At 41.4% G+C, this 27,976-nt stretch overlaps 2 protein-coding genes across 5 annotated transcripts in view; both read left to right on the forward strand.

Annotated features, from left to right (window-relative positions):
• Khdc4 (KH domain containing 4, pre-mRNA splicing factor) overlaps positions 1-10,053 on the forward strand; it is a 28,979-nt gene extending 18,926 nt beyond the window's left edge. Inside the window, exons 11-14 of the mRNA XM_051199508.1 lie at positions 5,405-5,566; positions 6,841-6,953; positions 7,934-8,025; positions 8,748-10,053. Of these exons, the coding sequence (XP_051055465.1) occupies positions 5,405-5,566; positions 6,841-6,953; positions 7,934-8,025; positions 8,748-8,947 (567 nt within the window). The 3' untranslated portion in view covers positions 8,948-10,053. The remainder of the gene's footprint in view (positions 1-5,404; positions 5,567-6,840; positions 6,954-7,933; positions 8,026-8,747) is intronic.
• Positions 10,054-14,114: 4,061 nt separating this feature from the next.
• On the forward strand, positions 14,115-26,830 carry Rit1 (Ras like without CAAX 1). Of its 4 annotated transcripts, none has more exons than XM_051198739.1 (6): positions 14,117-14,137; positions 14,492-14,636; positions 14,784-14,840; positions 22,268-22,341; positions 22,552-22,743; positions 24,256-26,830. In XM_051198739.1, the coding sequence occupies exons 2-6, from the start codon at positions 14,531-14,533 to the stop codon at positions 24,484-24,486; spliced, it is 660 nt and encodes a 219-aa protein (XP_051054696.1). In that variant the 5' UTR covers positions 14,117-14,137; positions 14,492-14,530; the 3' UTR covers positions 24,487-26,830. The 4 variants fall into 4 exon arrangements, with proteins under 4 accessions (XP_051054698.1, XP_051054696.1, XP_051054700.1 ...); XM_051198743.1 differs by having other exon boundaries at positions 14,129-14,149; XM_051198740.1 differs by lacking the exon at positions 14,117-14,137 and adding an exon at positions 14,196-14,315.
• The last annotated feature ends 1,146 nt before the right edge of the window (positions 26,831-27,976 follow it).

Consider the following 27,976-nt stretch of genomic DNA (forward strand, 5'->3'; position numbering starts at 1 on the left):
AACTGGATGATCAAACCTTAAATTTTTGTTTTTGTTTTTGTTTTTGTTTTTAAAGGCAAAAAAGATTGATTTTTCCCTGTTCAGGCATAATCAAAAGTAAAAACAGCACCTCTGATAGCTATGCCCGTAACAACTCCTTGAGCTCCCTTTTTTCTTTGCTTTTTGAGGCAAGGTTTCTCTTTGTAGCCCTGGCTATCTTGGAACTCACTCTGTAGAGGAGGCTGGCCTCAGACTCACCGAGATAGGCCTGCACCTGCCTCCTAGGGGCTGGGATTAAAGGCTGCCCACAGTCTGGCTCCCTCAGCTCTCTTACTGAAGCCTCCTTTAGATAGGTATCCTCCATTGCCTGAATATGACCTTGAAGCATGTGGTGAGGTATTTGATAATCTAATTTTAAATTCACTCTACTTAATGAGTATTTGGGAGAACCTGTGAAACGCTAAATTTATAACCTCGCCAAGCTAGGGCACAGAAATCATTGTGTTGCACTTGGGATTTCCTATGCGCTAAACAATCTATTTAAAACTATAGAAGGAAAGTTGGCATTGCATAGTCCTCATGTATTATCCTGACAGACAAAAATTATTACATGGATTTGATCTTTACTGTATTATATTACCCTTAACTAACAATCAGTTTTTTAAGAGCGATACGGATTTTCAAGTTTGATTTGCAGATTACTAAGGAAGGATGGAAGAATAGGAAATCATTATCCAGCTGATAAGCTATGCAATTTTATTATGGGAACTGAATTTGTGATTACAAAAATTATCCAACCTTCCTCCCTTTCCACAGGCAGATATTTTTATTGATAGTTCATCTTAGGCTATAGGAGGGATTCATTGTCCAAATACTTATTGATCTATTAATACTTTTTGCTCAGCTCAACAGGAACTAGCTGTTTTGGTTCATGTATTATGGTTATTTCATAAACCCTAAAATATCTTTTCATGTATTGTTCATGTTGTAGTATTATTGCCAGCAGTAGACTTATACTTGTTGTATATTCTGTCCTTCTTGGTTTTATTGCAAAAAGAAATAAGCAAGCTGATACATTAACTTGCTCTATTTTTTCTTCTACAGAAGAAAATTGGGAAGGGGGTGTGCATGTGTCATTGCAGATGGTTCCACGGAAACATAGATTCCTCTTCTGCTCCTTTGGCCTTGGCCATTAAAGACAAAGTAGAGGACAAGGAGGCAATAGAAGTGACCAGAAAAATAGCAGGTCCCCAAGTAAAGGGCAAAAGGAGAGATCAACCATATCAGAAGTTACTGGGGCCACGTTAAGGCCTTATGCACCAAGGGAGAACTTGTTTTGTGAAATGCACAGAGCCCTTGGTCACCTGACAATCTTTTTCTGATGATGCTAGTATTTTGTATATCTGCTGTGAGTGCTTCTGAGCACCTGTGCTGATCTAATGTTTCTCATCCTCCTTTGCTTTGACTTGCAGATTAGATGAATTCAGGTCCTATTATTTTCACTAATGAATCTGTGTTTTGAGACTGTAATAGACTCATTCATCCATCTAAAGAAAGGACTGCCTTTAATTTTTACATGGTATTTGAATCACTTCCTATTTTCATAGAATATAATAACATATGTATTCCTATTAAAAGCAAAGATGGGCTTATTTTCTACAAATACCAGAACTACTAATCATATGGTCTGTTTTTTTTTTTTTTTTAAAGATATTCTCTAGATTTTTCTGGTCAGTATAATAATGTAAACAATAACTAAGCATAGGTTAGATTCCTTCATTTATCATAACAGTACTTCCACTGTTCTAATAATATTCAATATGCTTGCTTACAGTATACTCAGCATCAAATGTCAGATTTATCTACATTTGAAAACCACTCTGGATTTCATGCTACTAGAAAATAAAAAGTGTTGGGCATTGGTGGCATAAACCTTTAATCCCAGCACTTGGGAGCAGAGGCAGGTAGATCTAGGTGAGTTCTAGGCCAGCCTGATCTGTAGAGTGAGTTCTAGAACACCCAGAATTGTTAACACAGAGAAACCCTATCTTAAAAAGCAAAAATTAAAATCAAATGATTAGGGAGTACTTGGTAGGCAGTAGCAGATGGATCTTCAGGTTCAGAATCCATCCTCATCTACAGAGTGAGTTTGAGGACAGCTAAGGCAACACAGAAGAACCCTGTCTCAGGAAAAAAAAAAAAAAATAGAGTGGGAGGTGGTGGCACATGGCCTTTAATCCTAGAACTTGGGAGGCATAGACGGGCAGATCTCTGAGTTTGAGGCCAGCCTAAACTTCAAAGTGAGTTCCAGGACAGCCAGGGCTGTTATATAGAGAAACTCTGTTGCAAAAACAAAACAAAACAAAACAAAACAACAGCAGCCCCCCCCAAAGAATCCTAAATGGGGGGAGATGTTGGAAGACCTTTTTATGAATGAAGTTGTGTGAAGGATTTCTTAGTGCTTGTTAGAACACTCCGAAGGGACCAAGATGGGTCTTATAACCTTAGCTTCTTCAGAAACATGTAATTGTTCTGGATTGTGCTTTCATTCTCCTCCCAGGCATAATGGATAGGAGTGAGTTTACTCCAGACTGTTTATTTTGGGGGGTTTATTTATTTGTCATGTCCACAGTGCTCTATCTGCATGCATGCCTACGCGACAGAAGAGGGCACCAGATCTTGTTACAGATGGTTGTGAGCCACCATGTGGTGGTGGGAATTGAACTCAGGACCCCTGGAAGAGCAGTCATTGCTCTTAACCTCTGAGGCATCTCTCCAGCCCCAGATTATTTATTTCAACTGGCTATTATTTGTTTATGTGCCTCCATGGAAAAGCATTTTACCACATGAGGCTTGTCTGTCATGTGTAACTTGCCCAACATAGGCTACCTGCCCTTGTGATTGTACACTTTACTCACGTAATTCCTCTTAATTCTCAGTATAAATTGTCTAGGGCTCTGAATTAAGTTGACTATTCCATGAGATTTAGTCTGCTTCATCAGATTCATTCCCCCAAGTCCCACTGCCCCTAGAGCACTAAAGCAAGGGGTGGGTGACAGGATAAAGGAAAAACCTGTAATAGGAAACATGAAATATTGTTTTGTCATTCTAAGCATTTTCTTTATCCTTTAGGATAAAAGATATACCAATATTTGATCACTTAAATGGGCAATATTTTGTTGGACTATGTAATCAGTCCAAACAAAATAATAAAGATTTTTAGCACAATTAAGTACTCTTTTAAAAGTTCTGATAATGGGTTCGGTGGGGGTGGCACATACCTAATCTTAGCACTTGGGAGGCAGAAGCAGGTGAATCTCAGAGGCAGCCAGCTTTAAAGAGTGAGTTCTAGGACAGCCAGAGCTGTTACACAGAGAAACTGTCTTGTTCTGATAATAGGAACAATAGTTGCATAAAGATGATGTGTTGCTTATCACAATTGATAGTATTGTTCCTAGAATAATGCTATCTGTTTTTAGTGGTTTAGAAAATTACCTCTGTACAGGGAAGGATTCGCAAAGAAATCCTGTCTCCAAAAAAACAAAGAAAAACCAGAAAGGAAAAAAATAATAACCTTTGACTTCATTGGATGCATGGAAATCAAGAAAATCTTTGTCCCATCTATTCCTGTATTCTTAAAAAGATAAAAAGAAATTTATATGATATGGGAGTCATTCCTAAGCACTGTGCACAAGTAACAGGGGAAGAATAGAATCCTCCAGCTCTGTAGTTTGATTCTCACACAGATGGTTTCCATGCTCAGTGTGATACTTGTACTCAGTTACCTTTTATTATGTCTTGATGAGTTTGCCCCATCTCATTAAATGTTACTCCAGGAGATAGACCATATTGTTACTGTTCTGTTTTTCATGTGATAGATGGACAAACGGTGGTTATGAAAAGTTAAGTAATGATTTTGGGGATATGACAATGAGGTAAAATCTTACACACAGACCTATGATAACATTAGAGTGCAATTTATCAGCTATAAGTAGTTCAGTCATAGAGTAAGTATTTGGCCTTGGTTCTAATCCCCTGCACTGTCAATAACATAGAGTTTTAGGAAAAGATTAGATGTCTAATTTATCTGTATGTGTTAACTACAATCCTCAGTGGTAAGGGAAAGACTAAATTGGATCATGGGATTAATGGTGGATCCTTCCATGTGGGCTCCTCATAGTGGACCCTTGCCAAAAGAAACTGCAGTCTTAAACTGCAGTAGATAGATACCTGTGGGCTATGAGGACTGAAGAAGAGCTTTAGTGATGGTTAGGTAGCTGACCCAGCAGTTACAATTTTTACTGGGCAGTTATAAGGGCATCAGTTTTGATTCTAGCATTTGGGCATTTCTGCACATACCTCTAACCCCAGGAGTCAGGAAGATCCTTTGACTTCTATCTAGGCCAGAAAGTCATTTTCAGGTTCAAAGAGAGACCCTGCTTCAAAGTTGGATAGCAAGAGCAACTGGATGCCCCCTCTGGCCTCCATTTGTGTACACATGTGCATATAGGCCACACAAACACAAAATTTAAGGAGACTATAAACTAAATTCTGATTATAATCACTAATCAATACTATTTTACAATTTTGATAGGGTATTTATATAGCCTTGATAGCCTTGGCTGTCTTGGAACTGGTCTGCTCTATAGATCAGATTCAAATATACCTGCCTGAAATAGATCTGCCTGAAATTGAAGTGCATGGTCAAGCCCAGCAGCGATTTTCCTTTTTTCTTTTTTTTCACTCTTTTGTGATTATTTTATGTGTATGAGTGCTTGCATGTTATGTTTGTGTATATATATGTGCATTTTGTGTGCGTGGTGCCTGGAGATGTTAGAACAGGGCTTTGGATCACCTGGAACTGGAGTTACAGACAGTTGTGAGTTACCATGTGGGTGATGGGAACTGAACCAAGGTCCTCAACAATAGCAGCAACTGTACTTAACTGCTAATCCATTTTTCTAGCTCCAGGCTGTTTTTATTTTTTATGTCCAAGGCATCCAAAGTTCCTCAGCTTTGCGTTAAAGCTTTTTATACTTGAGATGTAAAATGGCATAGTGGATAAAGCTGTGTGATCTTGGAGTATAATTTACTGCACAAAGACTCTGGATTTGCCTATATAAAGGGGCACGTAGAATCTCAAAAGGATGTCAAGAGTAGGTGAATGTATGTGTTTCTAAGTAATGGAAGTTTTCTTTGAGGAGGCATGCTTGTTTTTCTTGCTTTGGAACTGTTAGCAAGTAGTGTACTGTACATTCTCCCAGTATACCAAATACATGAAAGGTTCAGCCTGAGAATCAGCATTCATTCACATGGGTAGTCAGTTCTGATTCCTGAAGATTTCTGCCTGTTCAGATCTATTCTCAACATTATTTACTCAGCCAGCATCTCATACTTTATTCCTCCTTGGTTTCTTTGTTCCTAGAGTCCAATAAGTGCTCCTTTTATTCCTGCTGCTCCTGTCAAAACTGCCTTACCTGCTGGCCCCCAGCCCCAGCCCCCACTCCCAGCTCAACCCCAATCACAGAAGAGGCGATTCACAGAGGAGCTGCCGGATGAACGGGAATCTGGACTGCTTGGATACCAGGTTAAATAAATACCCAGTCTCCCTGTCTTTTATCTTACCTCCTGTATTCTCCCTTTAAGTAAGAATTTGCATCCATATCAACTGTCTTATGGGATAGGAGTTTTGCTTCTGGAATCAAATTAGGTTAGGATTTTATTCTTGAGGGATTAATTTAAAGCAAGAGTGATTCTCCTTTGTCAGTTTTTTGTTTTTGAGGAACTCTTGTGTGACCTTCAGTCAGGAGTTGTGTTAAAATTTCATGCTTTTTCTTTTTTAAGACAACATTCTTGAAAGCCACTCAACCAAAAGTCTTCAAATTTATGATTTTTATTTTTTTCTCCTTGAGACAGGGTGTCTCTGTGTAACAGCTCTGGCTGTCCTGGAACTTGCTTTGTAGACCAGGCTGGCCTTGAATTCACAGAGATAACGGCTTCCTCTGCCTCCTGAGTGTTGAGGTTTAAGGCATGTGCCACCAGTGCCCTAGCATGTTTGCAACTTTGTATGGAGGTCAGGGGACTACTTGGGAGAAGTCAGTTTTCAATGGCTTTCCTGTGGCTTTCAATGTGCTGTTCTCTTTGCCCCCTTTTTAAAAAGAGGGGGGGAGGAGGCTAGAGAGATGGCCCAGTGGTTAAGAGCACTGGCTGTTATTCCTGAGGTCCTGAGTTCAGTTCCCAGAAACTACATATTGGCTCATAACTATCTGTAATGAGTTCTGGCCTTCAAGGATACATAATAAATAAATAAGATGTTTAAAAAGGGGAGCAATTTCTCTCAGCTCTACCCTGTTCCCCCACACTAGGAAAAAACTGTCAAAAATGGAGTGATAACACATTATGAACATAGTCATTGACAAGATGATTTAGATGAGGTATAGTTCAATGGTAGTGTGTGTGTAGTGCATGCACAAGTCCCTGGGTTTAATCCCCAGCACGAGGAAAGTTGAGAATAGTTTTGTTGCTATTTCATAAGAAGAGGAACCTTTTATGTTTTTATCACAGTCCTCAGGGCATCTTTGGACCAAATCTCTTTCAGTTAATGTCACAAGGTGCTCAGAAGCCATTTGGATTTAGAGCAGTTGGTTAAACAATGAATTACACCTTCACTGTGAGACTAAATTCTACAGAAGCAAGAACCCCTACTTTAGTAGTTACTCTCCCAGATCCCAAAGAACATGCAATGCCATGTAATTAATGGCAGTTATCAGAAAGTCGAGGCACTTGACAGTTACATTAAGGAGCTAAAGACAATGCAGCAGTTGTAGATTTGCTAATGCTACTGTATTTTTCTGCTCATAGCATGGACCCATTCATATGACTAATTTAGGTACAGGCTTCTCCAGTCAGAATGAGATAGAAGGCGCAGGATCGAAGCCGGCAAGTTCCTCAGGCAAAGAGCGAGAGAGGGACAGGTAAGTTCATTGGAATTAATTGAAAACTGGATAATGTGATAACCCGTTTCATTTCCCTAACATTAGGTAGTAACAGAAATGTTAATACAATCAAGCCATTTTTACTACTTTAGAATGATAGTCTGGTACAATGGTGCATGCCTGTAATCTCACCATTTAGTGGGTAAAGGCAAGAGAAATTTGAGACATCCTGAGTTACATGAGACGCTGTCTAAAAAATAAAAATAAAAAAGGGTGGGAGATGTAGAGATGGCTCAGGGGTTAAGAGCACAGGTGACTCACTGAGATGATCTGGGTTTGGTTCCCTCCTGTTAGCTTATAACCATTTGTAACTTTAGTCACAGGTGATCCACCACCCTTTCGGGCCTCTGTAGGAACTGTAGGAACATGTAGGCTACATAGCCATTCACAGAAAAATAAAGTACAATTTAAAGAGAAAAGAGTACCATATTAATGGAGATATTTAGATCAATGTGTAATTTAGGCTTTAATGCTTCTAATCTCCTTTCCTATTTGTGATATAGCTTTCATAAAGGGTACTGAGGAGACATATAGATCAGTGGGACAGCCTTTGACTGCTTAGGAGGGAACTGAATTTTTCCAAGAATTTTGCTTTGGTGCACACCTTTAATTCCAGCGTTCAGGAGGCACAGGCAGGCAGATAGATCTCTGTGAGTTGAAGGTCAGCCTGATCCACACAGCTAGGTCCAGGACAGCTAGGGCTACACAGAGAAACCCTGTCTCATAAAACAAAAAAGGAAAAAAAAAAAAAAAAAAAAAGAATTGTAACTATTTATGACATGGTCTCCTTTTGTAGCTAGGCTTGATGATAGTTTGAAAAGGGTGAGGGTAACGGCAAATGGTTATGGTAGAGTTACAGGGTTATCAACTGTCTTTGGTCATTCATATCAACATTGTTATTTTAACTAGGTGATTTAAAAAATTGAATCTCTCTAAAAGAAATGTCATGCTTTTAACAGGCAGTTGATGCCTCCACCAGCCTTTCCAGTGACTGGAATAAAAACAGAGTCTGATGAAAGGAATGGGTCTGGGGCCTTGACCGGAAGCCATGGTAAGTAAAATGTAGCTGGGGGAATGGGAGTGACTAAGTAGGGTGATCATAAGCTTTTAGTTTTCTAACATGATGGTAATTCAGATTTAATTTTATATCTATAATCTACTGGCTAATAATACTTTAATTTATAAGGACAGTATATAGAGTTGATTGCTTTTTATTTCATACATATCATGAATGGCATTAAAATCCTATGAAATACAATGATTGTTGCTCATGTTGTCTGTTGAGGTCATCTGATACAGATGTAGGAAAAGTTAATTTGCCTTTGGCCGGGAGCTGAGCCCATCATCTAGCGGCATCCCGGAACTCTTCATCCTGTGCATGGGATCATTTTTGTTCCTTGCCTCTAGTTGATACAAATGAGCAGAATAAAAAAATAGTTTTTTTTTTTTTCTTTTCTTCTTTTCTTTTAGCTCTTTAAGAGGTGAAATGTTAGTCCTTAGAGACTCACTTGCTAACTTTCCTTTTTTTTCTTTCTTTTTTTTTTTCTTTTTCTTTTTTCTTTCTCTGTTTTCTTACATGGTTCTGATGGATTCTCATTTGCTGATGCTGGCTGTTTTTCGTGTGATCATCAACGTTTTGGGGTGACCATTGACCCTGTGACTACAAAATGGTGTCCAACTAACCACTTACAATTAACATCTTTTTTTTTAATTAACGAATTTATGGTATTTTTTTCTTGGTGGGGAATGGGGTTGGGTTATTCTCTCTTCTAGATTATCCAGCCAAGAAGATGAAAACGGCCGAGAAGGGACTTGGCTTAGTAGCTTACGCGGCAGACTCCTCTGATGAAGAGGAGGAACATGGAGGCCATAAAAATGCAAGTAGCTTTCCACAGGGCTGGAGTTTGGGGTATCAGTACCCTTCATCACAGCCAAGAGCCAAGCAGCAGATGCCGTTCTGGATGGCCCCATAAGAAATAGTGGGCAGACCTTTGATGCTCGGTGACTCTTCTTAGCAATAATGCATGCACTTGATTAAACAAGACTCTGGGACCTATTCTGGGGGCCATCTTGGACCTTGGAGACGTTAGGGACGCAGTGTCCTCTGTCATAAAGGGATGCCATTTTTAAAACCCTGTTTCTGCAGTGGCATAACATCCGTTAAAATTCACTTAGAATCACAAATTTGCGTCAAGCTTTTAACAGTTGGTGAAATGTCTTTGTCCAGAGACACATCAGGACTATGTCATTGCCACTTACGTTTGACCTGGTCTAGCCTTTTCCAAATGAATAGCTTCAACTCTGTTGTAAAGAAAGTTTTATTTGTATTTTACTACTATTGGGTCAATTTTGATAATAACTAGTTACAAACAAAGCCTTACTATTTATTAGTGGGAAATGGTTTTAAGACCCTTCCTTCAAGTACTTACATTTAATTCTAAGAGCTCCTTATCCCTCTTTCCATTTGGATTCTTTCTGTTTGGAAAATGCTGTTGTAGTAATTTAAAATGGTCAGATACAACTGGATCCTGAGTGGGAAAATGAAGTTATTTTTGCATTGTTTCTTAATTGGGATGATCCAAAGCTGGCACTCGTCGGCACACACTTGTTTCAGGTAGCCGTTGCTATTGTTACTGCCCTCCTAAGCTCCTTGTTTTCAGCTGGGTCAAAGAAAACGTGATTAAAAGCTGGTCAGAGCTGGTCATCACAGAAATGAAAGTTTCTGTCTCTCTGAACTGGTTGCAGCAAAAACAGAGACTTGATGACACTGACGGGGTGGTGGACTCTGATTGGGATTGCAACTAGTCCTTTTTTCTTGGCATTGCAGGTTTGCCAAAAGAACTTTTTTGTATTAAATATTGATGTGTGGAAGTGAAGGAACTGTCGGCTGAGCCAGAAGTGGGTTAAATTGGTGGCAAAGGGATTGGCTGATGGCTGAGCCAGGAGTGTTTGAGACACTGTCATTTTTGCACATTTTGGATACTTTGGAGGCTGGCTTTGTACAAACTTACTCTCTGGTTTCCTCTATGTTGTAAATAATTAGACCATGATTTCATTATAAATAAATGTATAAATATTATGCTTGTCATTTCTTTTTCTTCTGCAGCTCATTCATACACTAATATCAATAAATTTTTAAGTTATTTATTTTATGTGCATTGTTTTGCCTGCAAGTATGTTTGTGTGGGGGTATTAGATCCTCTGGAGCTAGTTATAGATAATTGTAAGCTGCCATCTGGTTGCTGGGAATTGAACTCCGGATCCTCTGGAAGGGCAGCTAATGCTCTTAAACTTTGAGCCATCTCTCAACTCCTCAATAAACTTTATTCATAGCATAATGCAATTACGTCTCTACCCAACAAAAAGTTAACGTTCCAATATTTGCATATGCTCCTTGGGTTTATATCTCTGCAGAGTATATCCTTAAAGTCAAAATGAAAGATTAAAAGATTATTATGTGTCATGTTTTATTTTTCCTTCAATGATTCATTTTTATTACTTATTTTTCAGACAGGGTCTCACTTGCCTCTTCTGGCCAAGGATAGCCGCATCTTTGTGGTACATCTAAACTCACAAATACGTCTATATAGAAATAAACATCTTAAAACAAAAATTAATGAATACATTTTAAGGGCATGATGTATGTAGCTGTCAGAGGCCAGCTTTCAGGAATTAGTTCTGTCTTTCCACTATATTTCCAGTGATCAAACTTGGCTGTTTAGGCTTTCATGGCAAGTACTTACAGCTGTATCTGAGGTGCCCTGCTGGCCTTGTGTTTTGGAGGCTGGGTCTGTAACATAGGTCTCACTATGCAGCCTCACCCTTTTTTTCAGAGTGCTGGGATTAAAGATGGCCACACACTTGGCCTTCCACTAGGTTTTTGATGTATTGTGATACTGTGTAGCTCAGCATAATTACAGCTACTGCCCAGTCAAGACATTTGAATTTTTTTGGGTGGGGGTGGGGGGACAGGGTTTCTGTGTAGCCCTGGTCTGTCCTGGAACTTACGCTGTAGAACAAGCTGGCCTTGAACTCAAGAGATCCACTTGCTTCTCCTGAGTGCTGGGATTAAAAGTATTTTCCACCACCTTTAACTTGTTTTGTTTGTTTGTTTTATTTATCTATTTTATGTGCTTTGGTGTTTTGCATGCACGAATATCTGTGGGAAGGTGTCAGATCACTTGGAGATGGTTTATAGGCAGTTGTGAGCTGCTGTGTGGGTGCTGGGAATTGAACTGTCTCTAGGACAGACAGTGCCCTTTCTTAAATCACTGAGCCATCTCTCCAGCCCATTTTATTTTCTGTTTTGTGCTTTTGGCAATAGAATCCATGCTAGGTAAAGTTCTGCCACTGAGATACATCCCAGCCCCTCCCCATCTTTGGAGACTGGGTCTCATTGTTTAGCACTAGCTGCTCTGGAACTCCAGTGTGTAGACCAGATAGACCTTGAGATAGCCTTCTGCCTCTGTCTCTTCAGAGTTTTGGTTTTCTAGACATATGCCTCCATATCTTGGTAGCTAGCTCTTTTTTTCTTTAAGTTATTTTTTTTTTTTTTTTTTTTAGATTTATTTTTATTATGTATATAGAGACTGCAGGCCAGAAGAGGGCACCAGAACGCATTGCAGATGGCTGTGAGCCACCATGTGGTTGCTGGGAATTGAACTCAGGACCTCTGGAAGAGCAGTCACTGCTCTTAACCCCTAAGCCATCTCTCCAGCCCTCTTTAAGTTATTTTTAAGCCTGCACGTGGTGGTAAAAATCCCTGAGTTCAAGTCTAGTCTGGTCTACCTACATAATTCCAAGACAGCCAGAGCTATGTAGAGAAACCCTATCTTAAACAAACTTTTTTGTTTTGTTTGGTTTTTGGTTTTTTTTTTTGTTTGTTTGTTTGTTTGTTTTTGTTTTTTGAGACAGGATTTCTCTGTGTAGCTTTGGAAGCTGTCCTGGAACTCACAGAGATCCTCCTGCCTCTGCCTGCCTAGTGCTGGGACTAAAGGCATGTACCACTGATGCTGGGCTGAGACAGTATTTCTGTTACTATTCTATTGCTGTGAAGAGACACCATGACCAAGGCAAGTCTTTTTTAAGGCATTCAACTGGTGCTTGCTTCCAGTGTTAGTCCCTGATCATCATGGCTGGAAGCAGACAGTCATGGTCCTGGAGCAGTAGCTGAAAGTTACTCATCCTTCCCAAATGATCCCACTAACAGGGGACCAAGCATTCAAACATGAGCCTAGGGGGGGCATTCTCATTTAAACTACCAGCACAGGGTCTCAACGAATTTCTGAGACTGACCATGAACCTTCCTCTGGTTTTCTAGTTGCTTGGAGGATAGCTGTTTGATATCACATCCAGTTCTTGAAAAGTTGCAGCAGAGTGTGAGGGTGCATATTCCATAACTGAGATGCTGGAGGCTGGGGGATTTTGAATTTGAGGCCAACATGTGTTGTAATTTTTAAAAAGCAGCTTTTTAAAAAAATTGCTTTAAAAGTTGCTTTTAAAAAGCAACAATTCAAGTGGAGGGTTTTTTGTTTTTAATTAGGGGGAAAGGATCTGAATAAGGGGAGGGGGGAGACTGGCCTCTGGGGGCAGGAGCAGAGGGAAAGAGGATAAAGGAATAGAGAGGGAGAGAGAGAAAGAGGGTGATGGGCAGGGCCCTTTTAAAAGGGAACGTGGTAAATAGGCACAGGTGATTCTCTTAGTGGCAGCAACTGAGGTGTATACTGTCAGAACTCCAGAGGCAGGCCATTACAGATGCCTAAATACTACTAATGGCCTGGGATACATGAGACTGAGTGAGATTCCCCAAAACAAGATATAGTAGTTGCACTTGGAGCAGGATTGCTGCTATGGTTTTGAGGTCTGCCTGGGCTGTAAAGTAGGACCCTTCCTTAATGGCCCCTTCTGCTCCCTCCTGATTGCCCCTGGTATACCAAGAAACTGGTGAGGAACTGGAGGCTGGCTTAATCAGCACACCTACACCCTGTTTCAGCAGAAAAGGGAAGTGGAGATCGCAAACAATGCAGGAAAAGTTTCACTATATGTGATGTGCAGAGTGAATGAAAATAATGCCCATTTATTGCTGGTTTTTTATTTATGAGGCTGGTTCTCACTATGTAGCCTTTACTGACCTAGAACTCTTAATTAAGAGACTTGCTATTATTCATTTTCATTTTTCGAGGCAGGGTTTCTCTGTGTAGCACTCTGGGTTTTGGAGTTCAATTTGTAACCCAGATTGACCTTGAACTCAGAGATTCACCTGCTTCTGCCTACTGAGTGCTGGGATTAAGAGTGTAATCCACCACATCTGATTGACCTGCTTTTTTTTTTTTAATGTGTATATTTTGCCTGCATGTGCACCGCCTGGTGCCTTCAAGAGGACAGAAGAGGTTGATGGATCTCTGAAACATGTTATGGATGGTTGTGAGCCATCCTGTGAGTGCTAGAAACTGAGTCCAGATCCTATATAAAAGCAACGAGTGCTTTAACTACTGATAATCTCTCCAAAGATGTTTTTAAACAGCCCAGGTAATGTGGAACTTAGTATGTATCCAAGAATGACCTTTGAACTGCTTGCTGCCAACAACTCTCATTCTGGATTTATAGACATGTGCCATCATATCTGGCTGTATCTGTCTTAAACATTTTTCAAACACAGAACTCCCAACTATTTTAACTGGGTGCTAAGAACATCTGGTCTTGGTTCCAGGAGCCTTAGATGTGACAGCGTTTTTTGGGGGGGACCAAAAAAAAAAAAAAAAAAAAGCACCGCTAGTAGCAATTACTTATACTTACTCTAAATGAAATCCTGTATTTTGGTAAGATTGAGGGGATGTGTGTTTCGATGTATACCTGGTAACAGATTTTTTTTCCCCCATTAGTAGCAAATAGCCCTAAGTTATTCACTTTAAAGATTTCAGTTTCGGTTAGTGGAACACCCATTTATGTACGTGGAAGCCTAGAGAACAGTACGTGACCAGAGGGCTTTGCGAGTCAGAACTAGGCGTGGGGCGGAGCAAAATGTCTGTCGCCTGTGGGGGCGGGGCTCCAAGGTCCCGCCCCTACCACCGGCGCCATCTTCCTGGACCCGGGCGGGGCACTGGGCTGTGCGAAGCCGCTCGGGAAGGAACGCCGGCTGTAACCTGGATTTGACTGCTTCAGAGGTACAGGCACAGGTGGGCAGGGACCGGGAAGGGGGGACGGCGGGGTGCAAGTGGAGGTGGCAGCCGGGAGAAGACCTGGAGGTGCCAAGCAGCCCACAGCATTCATCCGGCTCCTTTCTAGTGGAACGCTGCCTCAATCTGAAGAGAAATCCAAGTTCTCTTTATTTTTCTGGAGAAAGTAAGTTTGGAAATCTATGATGTGTTTTAGGACTGAGACTAACGGGAGAGGGAGAAGATGTGGGTTTCTTGGTGTTCCGCAATGAGTAGGGTAGGCCGCAGTGTTTGGGGAGGCGCGGACTCTTAGTCTGTGGCCCACGTCTCCATCCTGGATTGAATGTTTTGTGCCTTCTCTAGGAGGCCTTTCCCAGGGGCCCAGGACCACTCAAGAGGACGATGGATTCTGGAGCTCGCCCAGTTGGTAGCAGCTGTAGCAGCCCTGCAGCGCTATCACGAGAATACAAACTAGTGATGCTGGGTGCTGGTGGCGTTGGGAAGAGTGGTAGGTAACATTTTCCATTTGACAGAAAAGTTGGAAAAGCACCTAAGAGACCAATACCCAGACCAGATGGGTTACTGGCTCTTGTGCAAAGTTGCAAGATAAAATAGTTACTGGTCACTGTCATGAGTTCTATTTCTTGTTTTGAAGCCATGACAATGCAGTTCATCAGTCACCGATTCCCAGAAGATCATGACCCCACCATTGGTAAGTCAGATCCTCACTTATATTTCCAGGTACATCCTGTGAAAGTGTCTTAATAGATTTAAAGTTTAAAAAAACAGTATGTATCTTGAAATTTTTTTTGTATATGTAATTCATACTTCTTCGTATGTACATATGCGATCTCTTTGGCCTTTGGGTTAAGTTGAGCATTAATTGACAAATGGCCTTTTTTTTTTTATGGACATATTCTATGTTGTTATATTAAAGGAAAGCTTAAAGACTATTCGACGAAACCTTTCGTCTGACATGAGACTAACCCTATTAGTATGAGTCAGCTGGTTTGAACTTCCACAAAAGGAAGCAGAAAAACAAGTAGAGCCAGCCTGCTGAACTCTTAGAACCGAACTTCCACTCAAAGCTCTTCATTTATTTCCTTATCCCTGCAGCTCATTCTATAGCAACATCTCCAGTGCTCCGTAATCTTTGGCTGTCAGATGTTGGTAGAGTGCCAATAGAGTAAATCACTCTTTCTTTCCTTTTTTCTCTTTTTCGTTTTACACTGGGGATTGACCTGAGATTTCAAGCCAAGCGAGCCAGGCAAGGCTTTACCAAGCTGAATCCCTAGATTTGTTTTTTCTTTTGCCTTAGTCTGGGGCTGCAAGCATGAGCTACCAGTTCTATAGTGTATGGGCTGTATTGTTGTTGTTGATGTTGTTAGTTGCTATCTTCTGTTGACTAAAAAAGTTCCTCACTCCCAAATCATAAGGAAGCAGTTTTTGGTCTTGGCTTTTTGTTTTCACTTTTCTGAAATGGAGTTTCTCTGTCTTGGTTGTCCTGGAACTAGCTCTGTAGACCAGGCTGACCTTGAACTCAGAGATTAGCCTAGCTCTGCTGAAATTAAAAGTGTGTGCCACCACCCAGCAGCAGTTTTGATCCTGAATGATTATATAAAAGGAAAGTAGGGGTGAGGAGGGAACAAAAACTCTCCATTAGCTGGGAGTGATGGCACACATCTGTAATCCCAGCACTTGAGAAGCAGAAGCAAGAGGAATGTGAATTTATTACCAGTCTGGGTTACATAAAGAGTTATAGGCTGGCCAAGAATACTACTGAGATCCTCTGTCAAAATAAAAACAAGACTGCCATTCTGTGGCTGTGGTCATTTTATTTATCTTATGCTTTTGTAGGTTTGGGGGAAATGGGAACACGTCTTTTTCGTGAGCTGTTTGGGAGTTATTTTTTTTTTCTGTGCTAGGGATCAACCCTAGAGCTTCACACAGGCTAAGTACGTGCTGTGCCACTGAGTTCCATCTGAGCTCTGCTATATCAGCTTGAGAACATTGTTTCAGAGATTCAAGCTGTGGTGTGGGAACTCTGAATAAAGTCAGTTCAGTGGTTAGGATCATTTACTTAGTTCCAAGCAGTAGCTCTAGGCCACCCATTGGTGGCCCCCAGTGCAGAGCCCAAATTCAGAGTTGTCTCAGCTCTAGTAATGCTTCAGTAGAAGGACATTGCTTGTGCTAGGTTGCCGGGTGGGGTCAGTGTCTGCCCTCTGCCCTGCAAGAGGAGTGTTTGCCACCCCTGCCCTCCTGCACTGCAGGTTCCCCAGTGTGGGAAGACTGGTTGACAGTCTACCACACCCACCTAGTTATTGTGCCCTTGTTTATAGTGAGAACTAGCCACACCTAGAGATTGGCTGGGAAATATCACATGGTCACCTAAGTTGGGCTGGGACCAGATTCTGAACTGGGCTTCAAGGGTGTAGTGGCCGTGTCCTAACTTCACTCCTTGGCAGGAGTAAAAATGTTCCTACACCTTCTTTATTCTATTCTCCTATACAGGTTTTTAGAGCTATCAAAATAGGCAGAATTTTCTTTGGTCATAACCATGGTGCTGTCTGTTTTCTTGTGCTGTGTTAACAATCCTGACCAATTGCTCAGAGCTCATCTCCTTTTGTTCACAGGTACCACTGACAGTCTTTTATTTTAACATGGTGCAGTATAGTGAAATTCACCATCTGGCATATGGTTTGAGATGTGAGCTGCACAAACTAGTAACAAACGGGGTTGGATCCATGGATTTGCTACTGAAGAGGGCCATGTGACTCTGGGACTTAATGTAGTGGAAGAGAGTTAGGGCTGTGAGGCTGAGGAGCATGTACCTTCTGATAACTCTTGAAGAAAAAGGGAATCTGACACCCCAGGTCTCCTTCATTGAAAACAAAAATGTACTTCTACCACCGCCTTAGCATCAGTGGGAAGGTACTTGCCCCCGAAGCCTGGTGACCTGAATTTCTGCACAACCCATGTAAAGGTGGAGAGACCTGACTCCACAAAGACAAAGACAGTCTTTTAGATCTCTACACATACACACACAGAGTCATGTACATACAGAATAATATAAGTCATCTTTAAATAAGATAAAAACCAAAAGAATTCCAGAAGCAATTCCTTATTTCTGTTTGTATTTAATTTTTGTGACATGGGATACTCTTTTTATTTGTTGTGCTTTAGGATCGAATCCAGAACCTTGAGCATACTAGACAAGCATATCACTATCATGCTGCATCCCCAGCTCTCTTGTTTTTAATGTAAATCTCATACTTTTTCTCCTCCAAGAAGTATTGTGGGTTGAATTCAAGGCTTTATATATATTCTGAAAATACTCTACTGCAGATCTGTACCCACTGCCTTATGAACGGCTTTTTAAAATAAATTTATTTTTATTTTATGATTATGGGTGTTTGCCTGTATGTATGTCTGTGCATCACAGTGTGCCTGGTGCCAGCAGAACTGCATTGGATCCCATGGAATGGAATAAATAGAAAGTTGTGAGTTCTTATGTGGGTGCTGTGAGCTAAACCCAGGTCATCTGCAGGAGCCATAAGTCAGTACATTTTTTACCCTATTCTGCTGCACTCTGTCAGTATTGTATGATCCAGCACCTGTGCCTTGAGCACTGTGAGTATATGTGTATACTTATATATAAGCACACACATATATATGACTGAAGTTAAAATCTGATGGTGGGGACAGTAAAGGCACCAGTAACCAAATGTGACCTGAGTTTGATCCCAGTAACTCACATGGTTCCTGTAAGTCCTCTCACCTGCCTCGCCGTGCTGTTTCATGGGATGGTGAGTTTGCTGAGCAGGTGCTTACTGCCAAGCCTGATAACTTAAGTTCCATGTTTGAGCATCACATGGTGGAAAGAGAGAACCAACTCTTGAAAGTTGTCCTCTGAACTCCACATGTACTATGCGGCATGTGTGTGCCCATATATACACAGAACCAATTAAATAATGTAATTTCAAAATGTTACGAGGAAATATCTGGGAATGTATGTGGCTGTTTTGTTGTTGATGTTGGTTTTGCTTTGTTTTTGAGACAGGGTTTCTCTGTGTAGCCCTGGCTGTCCTGGACCTCACTCTGTAGACCAGGCTGTCTTCTTTCTCCCAGATATTGGGATCAAAGCTCTGTACCACTATGTGTGGCAGTTGATTCCAAGTAATGAAAATATTGAATGAGCTTTTTTTCTCTTTCCCTTTTCTGTATATTCCAAGATTAGTATAGAAATCTACATAAAAGAAGGTAAGTGTGATGGTGTGCATTTGTAGTTCCAGTGTGTGAAAGTCTGAGGCAGTAGTATCTTTTGGAACAGGAGTTTAAGGTCAGCTGGACAAGATGGAGACCTCATTTCTTTATGTTTTGGTAGTGGGCACTATTTAGGGTAGGAGGTGAGTCAGGATCTCATGTAGGTCAGGCTGGCTTTGATTCACTATGTACTTGAGGATGACTTTGAACTCTTGATTCTGCGCCTTCACTTTCTAAGTCCTAGGATCATAGGCATATACAACTCTACCTAACTTCCAACTCTGGTGTGGAACATGCCTGAAATCTTACCTGCTGAGGAAGTACAAGGACTAGATTGCACAGTTTATTTAAGGTCCTGTCTCAAAAATAAAATTTATCTGGGCTGGTGGCTGCAGGCCTAGAATGTTTCCTGGGCTGCTGAGGCAGGAGGGTCTACCTGTTCTACAGACTGAGTTTAAGACTAGCCTAATCAACTTAATGAGATCTCTCAAAACTAAAAAGAGCTGCCATAATGGTTCATACCACATGTAATCTCAGCACTAGGAGGCTAAGGCAAGAGGATTACCACAAGTTAAAGACTAGACAAAGAGCTGTGTAGTGAGATCCATACTCCTTACAGAGCTGCCTATGTCTCTCAATGGTAGAGCACTTGTCTGTCAGAGGCCTTAGGCTCTTCCCTCAGTGCTTTAAAACAGAAACAGTATTAGAAGGCAGAGGCAGGCAGACTTCTCTGAAGTCCAGGCCAGCCTGGGCTATGTATCAAGGTGGCCAGCCAGGGCTGTATAATGAGACCTTATCTCAAAAACAAACAAATAATAAAAAGAAGTAATAAAATAAAATTAAAATTTATTTAAAGGGCTAAGGATAGCTCACGCTTGTATTGAATGCTGCTGACCTTAAGTTTAATCCCCAGTATTACAACACTAATATGCAGAAAAGATCTTGGTTTTGTAATTAAGGGATTGTGACATAGTTGTGAAGGATGCTTTACTGAATATAGTACACTGGCTGTTCTTGCAGGGTCCCAGATTTGATTTCCAACATCAATATAGCAGCTTATAACTATAACTCCAGTTTCAGGGGATCTGATGCCATCTTCTGACTTCTGTGGACATCAGACACACACATAGTACACTTCCAGTCAAAACACTCATATGCATAAAATAAAAATAAGTCTTTAAGCAAAAAAATATCCAAGAATAGGGATTCCAACCTTTAAAACCCGCACTCTGGGCGGAGGTATAAAATGCTGTGTACATTGGGCCAAATTTGAGTCCCTAGCACTGGGGTTTAATCTAGCTCATCACCAATTAACTGCAGTTTTAAAAAGACATTCAGTATTTTAGGATTATCCTTTTTATGTTTTTTAAGTTATTTTTTTCTAAGACAATCTTACCTGTTCTAGTTGGCCTCAAACTCACAGAGATTTGCCTACTCTGCACCTTGCCTGACCTGCCAGTGGTGGGATTAAGCATGTGTGCTACTATACCTGGTTTCCCTTCTTTTGCTGTAAAATGAGAAGAATAATCCTTCCTGTGTTGATTATTATGACTATTAAGCGATTCAGTGTATACAATTTACTTAGCCTAGTGTCTTGAATGTACTTTAATAAGTGATAGTTGGGACTAAAAGCACACACCACTATGCCTGGCAGTTAAAGTATTTCTTTAATGTGTGTGTGAGATATGTTCACAGACACATATGCCATAGCACATGTGTGAAACCTGGGTTAGAACCCTAGAACCCACATAAAAATAGGAAAGGACAAAACCCACAAAATTTCCCATTGACTTTCACACGTGCCGTGTGTGGCGTATATGTCCACGTACATACCGTGTACACACTAAAGAAATATTTTTACCCAATTAAATGTGTTATTTCATAAGACCTTTGGTTGTGCTATCTCTTCACAGCAACAGTGCAGTGACTAAGGCAAACCTTTTCTTTCTTTTGCTTTCATTTCTTTTTTTAATATTTATTTAATATGTATGAGTGTTTTGCCTGCATGTATGTCTGTATACCATGCATGTACCTGGTGCCTACATTGGTTCCCTACAGAGGAGGACATTGGTTCCTCTGGAACTGAAGTTACAGATAGTTGTAAGCAACCATCTAGGGGCTAGGAATTGAGCCCAGGTCTCCTGCAGGAGCAGCCAGTGCTGTTAACTTTAGAGCCATCTCTCCAGCCCCTCATTGCTTTCTGAATTTTGTTTTGTTTTTTTACAGTCCAGGTTCTTTATTTCTTTTTGTACATTGGGCCATGAATTCATATGGGAAGGGCTCTAGCGGCTCAGGCTCCCTCCCGTTTGTCCTCACAAAGTGTGCTTCTCTGGGTGGCGCAGGCTGGCGCTTGAGCTGAACCCAGGTGCCCTTCTCCTTGGCTTCCTTTTTCTTCTGGTCGTTCTCCTTCACCTGCTTCAGGAAGCTGTCCCTGCTCTTAGAGTGCTTGATGTGCTCAATCTGCCCATTGAGAATCTTACCCTTAACTTGCTTGTTTACAATGATGCCCACGGCATGCTGGGTGACATTTTGACTCTTCCTGTCTTGCCATGGTAACACTTGTGCGGCATTCCTTTTTGAACAGTGCCCATTCCCTTGATGTCTACAATGTCACCCTCCTTGTAGATTCGCATGTACGTGGCCAAAGGAGCAACCCCATGCTTCCTGAAGGCCTAGGGAACATGTAGGAGTGCCCCTCCTCTTCCCCTTGGTGTTTGTCATTTTGGCGAGTTACTGCGAGATGGCTGCCTCGGCCCTTGTTTTTGTTTTTTAAAGACAGCATCTCCCTATGTAGCCCCAGATAACCTAGAACTCATTATGTAGACAAAGTCAGCTTTGAACTCAAGGAGATCCTACTGCCTCTGCTTCTCAAATGCTCAGAATTAACTTTTAGGTTTTGATTTATACCTGTGAATAAGATAGCTGACCATGCCAGGTAGTGGTGGTTCATGGTTTTAATCCCAGCACTTGGGAGGCAGAGTTGAACAGGTCTCTGTGAGTTCAAGGCCAGTCTGGTTTATAGTGCTAATTCTAGGATAGTGAAAGCTACACAAAGAAATTCTATCTTAATAAACAAAACAAAAAGATGTATGAGCACTCATGAACCAAAAAAATAAAGGAAAAAAAGTAATATTATTGGATACCCTAGTCTATATATTTTGATGAATTTATAGCATTCTTAGAAAATTGAGCACATAGAAACAACTTAGGGAACTAATGAGATGGCTCAGCAGGTAAAAGCACTTGCTCTACTAGCTACCTGATTTCCATTCCTAGAATGCATATAAAAGGTACAAGCAAAAGCTGACTTCATGAAGTTGACTCTTGACCTCCATATGTGCATGCATGCACAGTGCACACATATACACATCACTAATAGTAACATTTTCGAAAGAACTTAGTGAGCTGGGGAGATGGCTCAGAGGTTAGAGTACTTGCTGCGTAAGCTAGAAGCAGAGTTCATTTCAGATCCCCAGAACCCAGGTAACTGGCTTACATGTAATTCCAGCCTCCAGAGTCAAAGATAGAGTCTTCAAGGAGCAAGCTGCTTAGTGAGACCCAATCCTAACTCTGGGTCCCCACACATGTGTGCACCCCACACAAACAAGCATTCATACATATTTATATGTGCATTCTACACACACACACACACACACACACACACACACACACACGAAAACAAATGTAAAAAGAAATTAGATGAAACTTGGGAATATAGCTTTATGGTAGAACACTCACCCAATATTTGAACCCCTAAATTCGAGGTCTGGCTCTACCAAAATAAATCAGCATATAGATAAAATTGGATGGGACCACCTCTTTTAGAGGTCAAGTTTTCAATTCTTCTTCCCACATGTGTGTTCTTCCCTTCTGTAGAAGATGCTTATAAGATCCGGATCCGCATTGATGATGAGCCTGCCAATCTGGACATTCTGGATACAGCTGGACAGGTACTAGATCCCAGAACTGTGTGAGTAAAGAGTGTGTCCTCTAGGAAGGGAGCAGGCTTCTGCGGACAGTATCACTAGTTTGTCTTTCTTAATTTTCCACGCTCTGCCTCAGGATAGCAGGTAATTGACATGCTGTTTCTTTGTAAAGTAGCCAGTGTGTGCATAGCTCTAAGTGCAGCAGTGTGTTATAGACCCTTCATTTCCCTCTAGGCAGAGTTCACAGCCATGCGGGATCAGTATATGAGGGCAGGAGAAGGATTTATTATCTGTTACTCGATCACGGATCGTCGAAGTTTCCATGAAGTTCGAGAGTTTAAACAACTTATTTACCGCGTGCGACGCACTGATGACACACCAGTGGTTCTTGTGGGAAACAAGTCTGACTTGAAGCAGCTGAGACAGGTAAGAAGAAAGACCTGTAAGATTGTGGGTAGTCATTTGTTTCTTGAAGACTGCTTTCTCTCAAAGTAGAAAATGAAAATTAGCCTCTCTCTAACTTTGGAAATGTCACTCTAGCTATTAATTTCCTGTTATTATAATCTGGATCTTTTAGGAATTAATGCACAGGATTTTAGACACATAATAAGCTACCTGTGTCATTTACCTGTGACCTAAGCATTTAATAGGCTAGGCAGGAGGCCAGCCTAGGCTATATAGACCCAGGCTCAGTCAGTCAACTAACAAACATATGGCAATAGAATACTCATTAAGCAAAGAATCATGAGCTGTTAATTTCCTAAATCTCCAAAATGATGTTTGGATGTGGTTAGTGGTAGTGCCTAACATACAAGGGACCTGGGTTCAATCTCCAGTACCAGAAAATAAAAAATCTAAAAATCAATAAAAGCTAAGACCAACAAGAAAGAGGTCTCAGGTAGTAAAGGTGCTCGCCTGCCCAGTGGCCTAAATTCAATCCCTAAAATGCACATAAAGGTCAAAAAAAGAGAACCAATTCCACAGAGTTGTCTGTTGATTTTCACACATGTGCTGGGGCATTCAGGCCTCACACACACATTGTACACACACACACAATAAATAAGTACTTTAAAAATAATGAAACTAGTTAAAACTTCAGGGTTGGAGAGTTAACTGAACAGTTAAGAAGAATACAGCTGTTGTTGCAGAGAATTCATGTTCCATTCCCAGCACCCACATGGTTTTCCCAGTTCCAGGGATCTGATGCCTCTGGCCTCCAAGGGCACCTGGCATGTACATGGAACACAGACATACATGTAGGCAAACACCCATACACATAAAATAATCCAAAATATAAATAAGGCCGGGTGGTGGTGGCAGTGCATGCCTTTAATACCAGCACTTGGGAGGCAGAATCAGGAGTTCTACACAGTGAGTTGCCAGACACAGAAAAAAACAAAAGCAAACAGACAAAAAAGCAAAAATATAAAGAAAACTCATTATCAATAGCTGCATTTACTTGTTATTTGTTCAAAAAAATTACTTTGTAAGGGCTGGGGACTCAGTTCAATCTGATATGCTTGTAAGGCCAGACCTTACAAGGCGTAAGTTCAGTTTGTGTTTTGTTGTTCTTTAGGTTTTTTTGAGACAGGGTTTCTATCCCTAACAGTGCATGGAGCCAGGCATAGTGGCACATAGCTATAATTCAAGTACTCCAGAGGTAGATAGACGACTTAGAAGTTCTAAGGATGCTTGACTGGCCTGGAATACAAGATGCTGTCTTTTTAGAAAAAAAAAAAAATCTGGAAAATGCTCTGGAGATAGAATCATGTAATTTGGAGTCATGTGCCCTCCTCGCCACTTTGTGGCAGAGGCTGCGTTCTCCGCTGGCACCTCTGCAGCGGGGAAGCTCTGTCCTTCCCAGGAAGCCGTTTTCTCTTGACAGTTGTCACTGCCGCCTGCTGTACACTGTCTATTCTCATGTTTGTGCCTTTGAAGGTCTCCAAGGAAGAGGGATTGTCTCTGGCACGAGAATTCAGCTGTCCCTTTTTTGAGACTTCTGCTGCATACCGTTACTACATTGATGATGTTTTCCATGCTCTTGTACGGGAGATACGTAAGAAAGAAAAGGAGCTAGTGTTGGCCATGGAGAAAAAGTCTAAACCCAAAAGCAGTGTGTGGAAGAGGCTGAAGTCACCATTCAGGAAGAAGAAGGACTCTGTAACTTGAGGGAAGTGTGAAGGGTCTGCTGTGAACTGTGGTGCTGCTCGAGGCGGTCCAGTAATCTGCAATGATGAGCATGCTGTTTGCTCTCTCTCCCGCTATTCTAAATGTCACTGGTGAGGGGGACATGTCCACTAGGAGTTTTCAATGATTCACTATTTAAAGCCCTGTCTTAGTTGCCTCTGATTTATTAATCCATCAGAGCACTGTCTACTCCTTAATTGTCACATTAGAATTTGGTCTGCCATTGTTTTGGTTATGTTGATGTAATTAATTTGTGTAAAGTGTTTATACCCAGGAGAATATGTATTCCGTGTGCACTTGACTAAGTTTACAAAGGAACTTTGTGCTGTGTACTCCCCACCACCCTTCAACTTGAGCTTCCTGGTACTGTCTCACAGAGGGTCTCTGCCTTGTTTTCCACACTGTACATCTTGGAGACAGAATGAAAATTGAATAGGGAAACTAATGCTAAAGGGATTGGTGCTAAAGGTGGGTAGGTGACTGTGGAATGGACTCCAGTTGTAGATTGTGGAGTGATGAGGTTTTGAGAGATACTGCTGTATGTCCACACAAGAAGACATGGCTGGAAACATACAGGGTCAGAGCACTGTTGCCTTGATGAGTCTGACAAATGCACATTTGACCCAAAGGCACTGAGGTGGTGAAAGGGACAGCAGTGGGGACAGAGTGGCGGTGTCTGTGCCGCCCTTCCCTCCCCTTTCAGTGGCTTGTCTTTCTACCTTTGAAGGCTGGCACTTGGAGAACTGCTTTTGGGTCTGGGACCATCACAAGATCACTTGATTCTTATTTAAATCCTTTGTTTGGGCTAGCCACGGTTGTTCACTGCTGTAATCCTAGTATCTTAAAGCTAAAGCAGGGGGACTGCTGGGAGGCTAGCCTGTGCCACAGAAGGAAAGCCTGTCTCAGAAAAACAAAACCAAAGCTAATTAAATAAATTCTTTCTTAGGACAGCTACACCACAAGCCTTGTCCAGGTTTCTTTCCCCTTTAAAGAACTGGGCCTGCCCAGATGGTTTTTAGGCCCTTCTTTAGACTGATGGTATTGTCCAAACGGAAGAGGCATCAAGAGTCTGGGTAAAATTGTTAGGGTTTGCCTTGACCTTATCAGTCATTAGACTCGGGGCTTGAAGGTCTGTGGTGTTTCTGTTTGATGAGCCATCTTGGAGCTTTAATATTCACGTATGTACAGTGGCTTCATCATCTGAAGATTTTCTCAGAATCGTCAAAGCTCAGCCTTGAGAATAACCACTTTGCCTCCCATATGTATATGGTTGAGCTACTACTAGTCTTGGAAGGAGCAGTTTTAACAGTTAGTGGTGAGCTCTCTGTCTGGGGGGTCAGGATTATTGTGCTGTCCAGGTGTGCTGTGTGGGGTCCATTCAGAAGAGTCATCATCCCTGTATGGAGTGTTCACTCTAGGCTCAGGTGACACCTCTTCATCTGCCACTGAGCTCCCTGCTTCCCACTGTCAAAAGAATGGCAGATGATCCAGATTGCATGAGGTGTCATTGCTAGGACTTCTAAAATTTTGGGTAGTTGTCATTTGAAAATCTTGGTAACTTTTGCTACAATTCAAAATGTGTTTTTAATATTCAAGGCATCAAAAAAATGAAAGACCCAAATCCAAGTCTATTCAAGTCATAGCATTTCAGAGAAACAACAGAATAAGAGATGAAATACAACACCAATTTCTTTTAACAGTATCTCACCTGGATAAGGACTTTCAGCTTCAGTACCTTCTCCACTTATTACTGATGATCTGTGGGATTGTCATCAGTGTCAAGCAAGGAACTGACAGCTACAACGATTCAAGATTGTCAAGGCAATAGGAAACACTGCCAGAAAGGAAGGCCTGCAAGACAGAGAGGTTATGTTCTGTACAAAGAAAGCAGCAGCGAGTGTTTTTAAGGCTGTCCCTGTCAGACATTGGATCCTGAACTGGTCCCTTGATTCCCATTGAGCATGTAATTATGGTGCTAGATAGCTGCAAGAGCACAGTGGTGTGAGCTCCTCACCTCCTCAGCTAACTCACAAGCTTTGGGTCATCAGTATTGTCCAGCCTGAAGGCATGAAAATCAAGTATTCTCTGGAACTTTGGAGAGAAGATTCAGGGGTAAGTTGAAAGGCAATGAAACTGTATTGAAACAAAGTTAGTAATTACAAGCCTCAGAAACTAGTGTCTAGAATTAGCTGTTTATGATCAGTAGGGAGACATGTTTTAACTTTGATATATTAGAAAAGTGTTGCATGTTACCTGGGACATTCTTCACTGGTGCACTTGTATATGAAGGCAGTTTATGCAGCACAATATAAGATTTTTAAACATGTGTTGGGTTTTTGTTTCTCTCTCTCTCTCTTTTTTTTTTTTTTTTTTTTTGCCTATAAGTGAGTAGAAATGTTTGGAATCTTTAAAAGAAAAAAGTACTTTTTTAAAAAAGCTTATTACTAACATGGTGAGTGCATTCCAATTTTTTTATAATTTATTTGTGTGTGTGAGCACATGTGACATGGTATATGTGTGAATGTCAGAGAACGCCTCATAGAAGTCGCTTTTCCCCTTTCATCCTTTTGTGGGTCCCAGAGATTAAATTCAGGTTTGCAGCAAGCACCTTTCCCACTGAACCATCTTGATGACCCCTTTCTGCTTTTTAAAGTGTCACCTTGGCAGGTAAGGATCTGAGTGCTTGAACTCTATCTCAGTGCTCAGCTACAGGGAGCCAGACCTTCTAGCTGGTGTGACAGGGTCTTCCACTGAGACGTGAGAGATGCCATCCAGGCAATAGCCAGGTTATAGGGTTATAGGGGTCTGTTTGCCACCCTTTGTTCTGAGCAGTCAGTTTTCTAGTGCTTGGAGAGGGTCTTCCAAATCTTTTTCAGCAGCTGGGGCAGCTAGAATCGTACAGGGCAGTTCGTCCTACAGACTCCGTTGGACACCTCTGAAAAACAACAGCATCATGGGAAGTTACTAACAAGCTCACATTAATGGAGGATGATAAGCTACTTTTTACCCCCAAGATCCTGAGCTGGAACAGCTAGTTCAGGCCACCATTGACAAATCCTATGAGGCCCTCACGAGGGCCCTTCCAGGCCAGAGAATTCAGATCCTATTTACTTGTTCCTTACTTGCTCTAACCAAGAACCTGGCTCCAGCCAAAACATCTTCCACCTTTCCCCTATAACAGTGCCACAGTCTGGTGAGATGGTTCAGTGGGTAAGAACGGGTGAAGGTAAGCCAAGCCCTCTAACCTGAGTGTGATTCCATGGTTCACCAGGAAGTTGTCCTCCTGTGTCATGTGCCCCTCTTCCACAAAGTAAAAAAAATAATGTCAAAACAACAAAACCACCAGCCATTTTGGTCTGGGAAGATTCTCAGTAGGCCAAGACCCTTGCCAGCAGGCCTGAGGGTGAAAGTTTTATCCCTGGGACCACACGATTGAAAGAACCTATTACCACAAGTTGTCCTCTGACTTCCA

The sequence above is a fragment of the Phodopus roborovskii genome, unplaced genomic scaffold (genome assembly GCF_943737965.1).
Source record: "Phodopus roborovskii unplaced genomic scaffold, PHOROB, whole genome shotgun sequence".
NCBI classification, from domain to species: domain Eukaryota; kingdom Metazoa; phylum Chordata; class Mammalia; order Rodentia; family Cricetidae; genus Phodopus; species Phodopus roborovskii.

Bases quoted from the DNA above. Each gene is read 5' to 3' on its own strand.
- Rit1 (XM_051198739.1), top strand. From the start codon at position 14,531: ATGGATTCTGGAGCTCGCCCAGTTGGTAGCAGCTGTAGCAGCCCTGCA. The intron at 14,841-22,267 runs GTAAGTCAGATC...TCCCTTCTGTAG, and splicing joins AGATCATGACCCCACCATTG to AAGATGCTTATAAGATCCGG. The intron at 22,342-22,551 runs GTACTAGATCCC...ATTTCCCTCTAG, and splicing joins TTCTGGATACAGCTGGACAG to GCAGAGTTCACAGCCATGCG.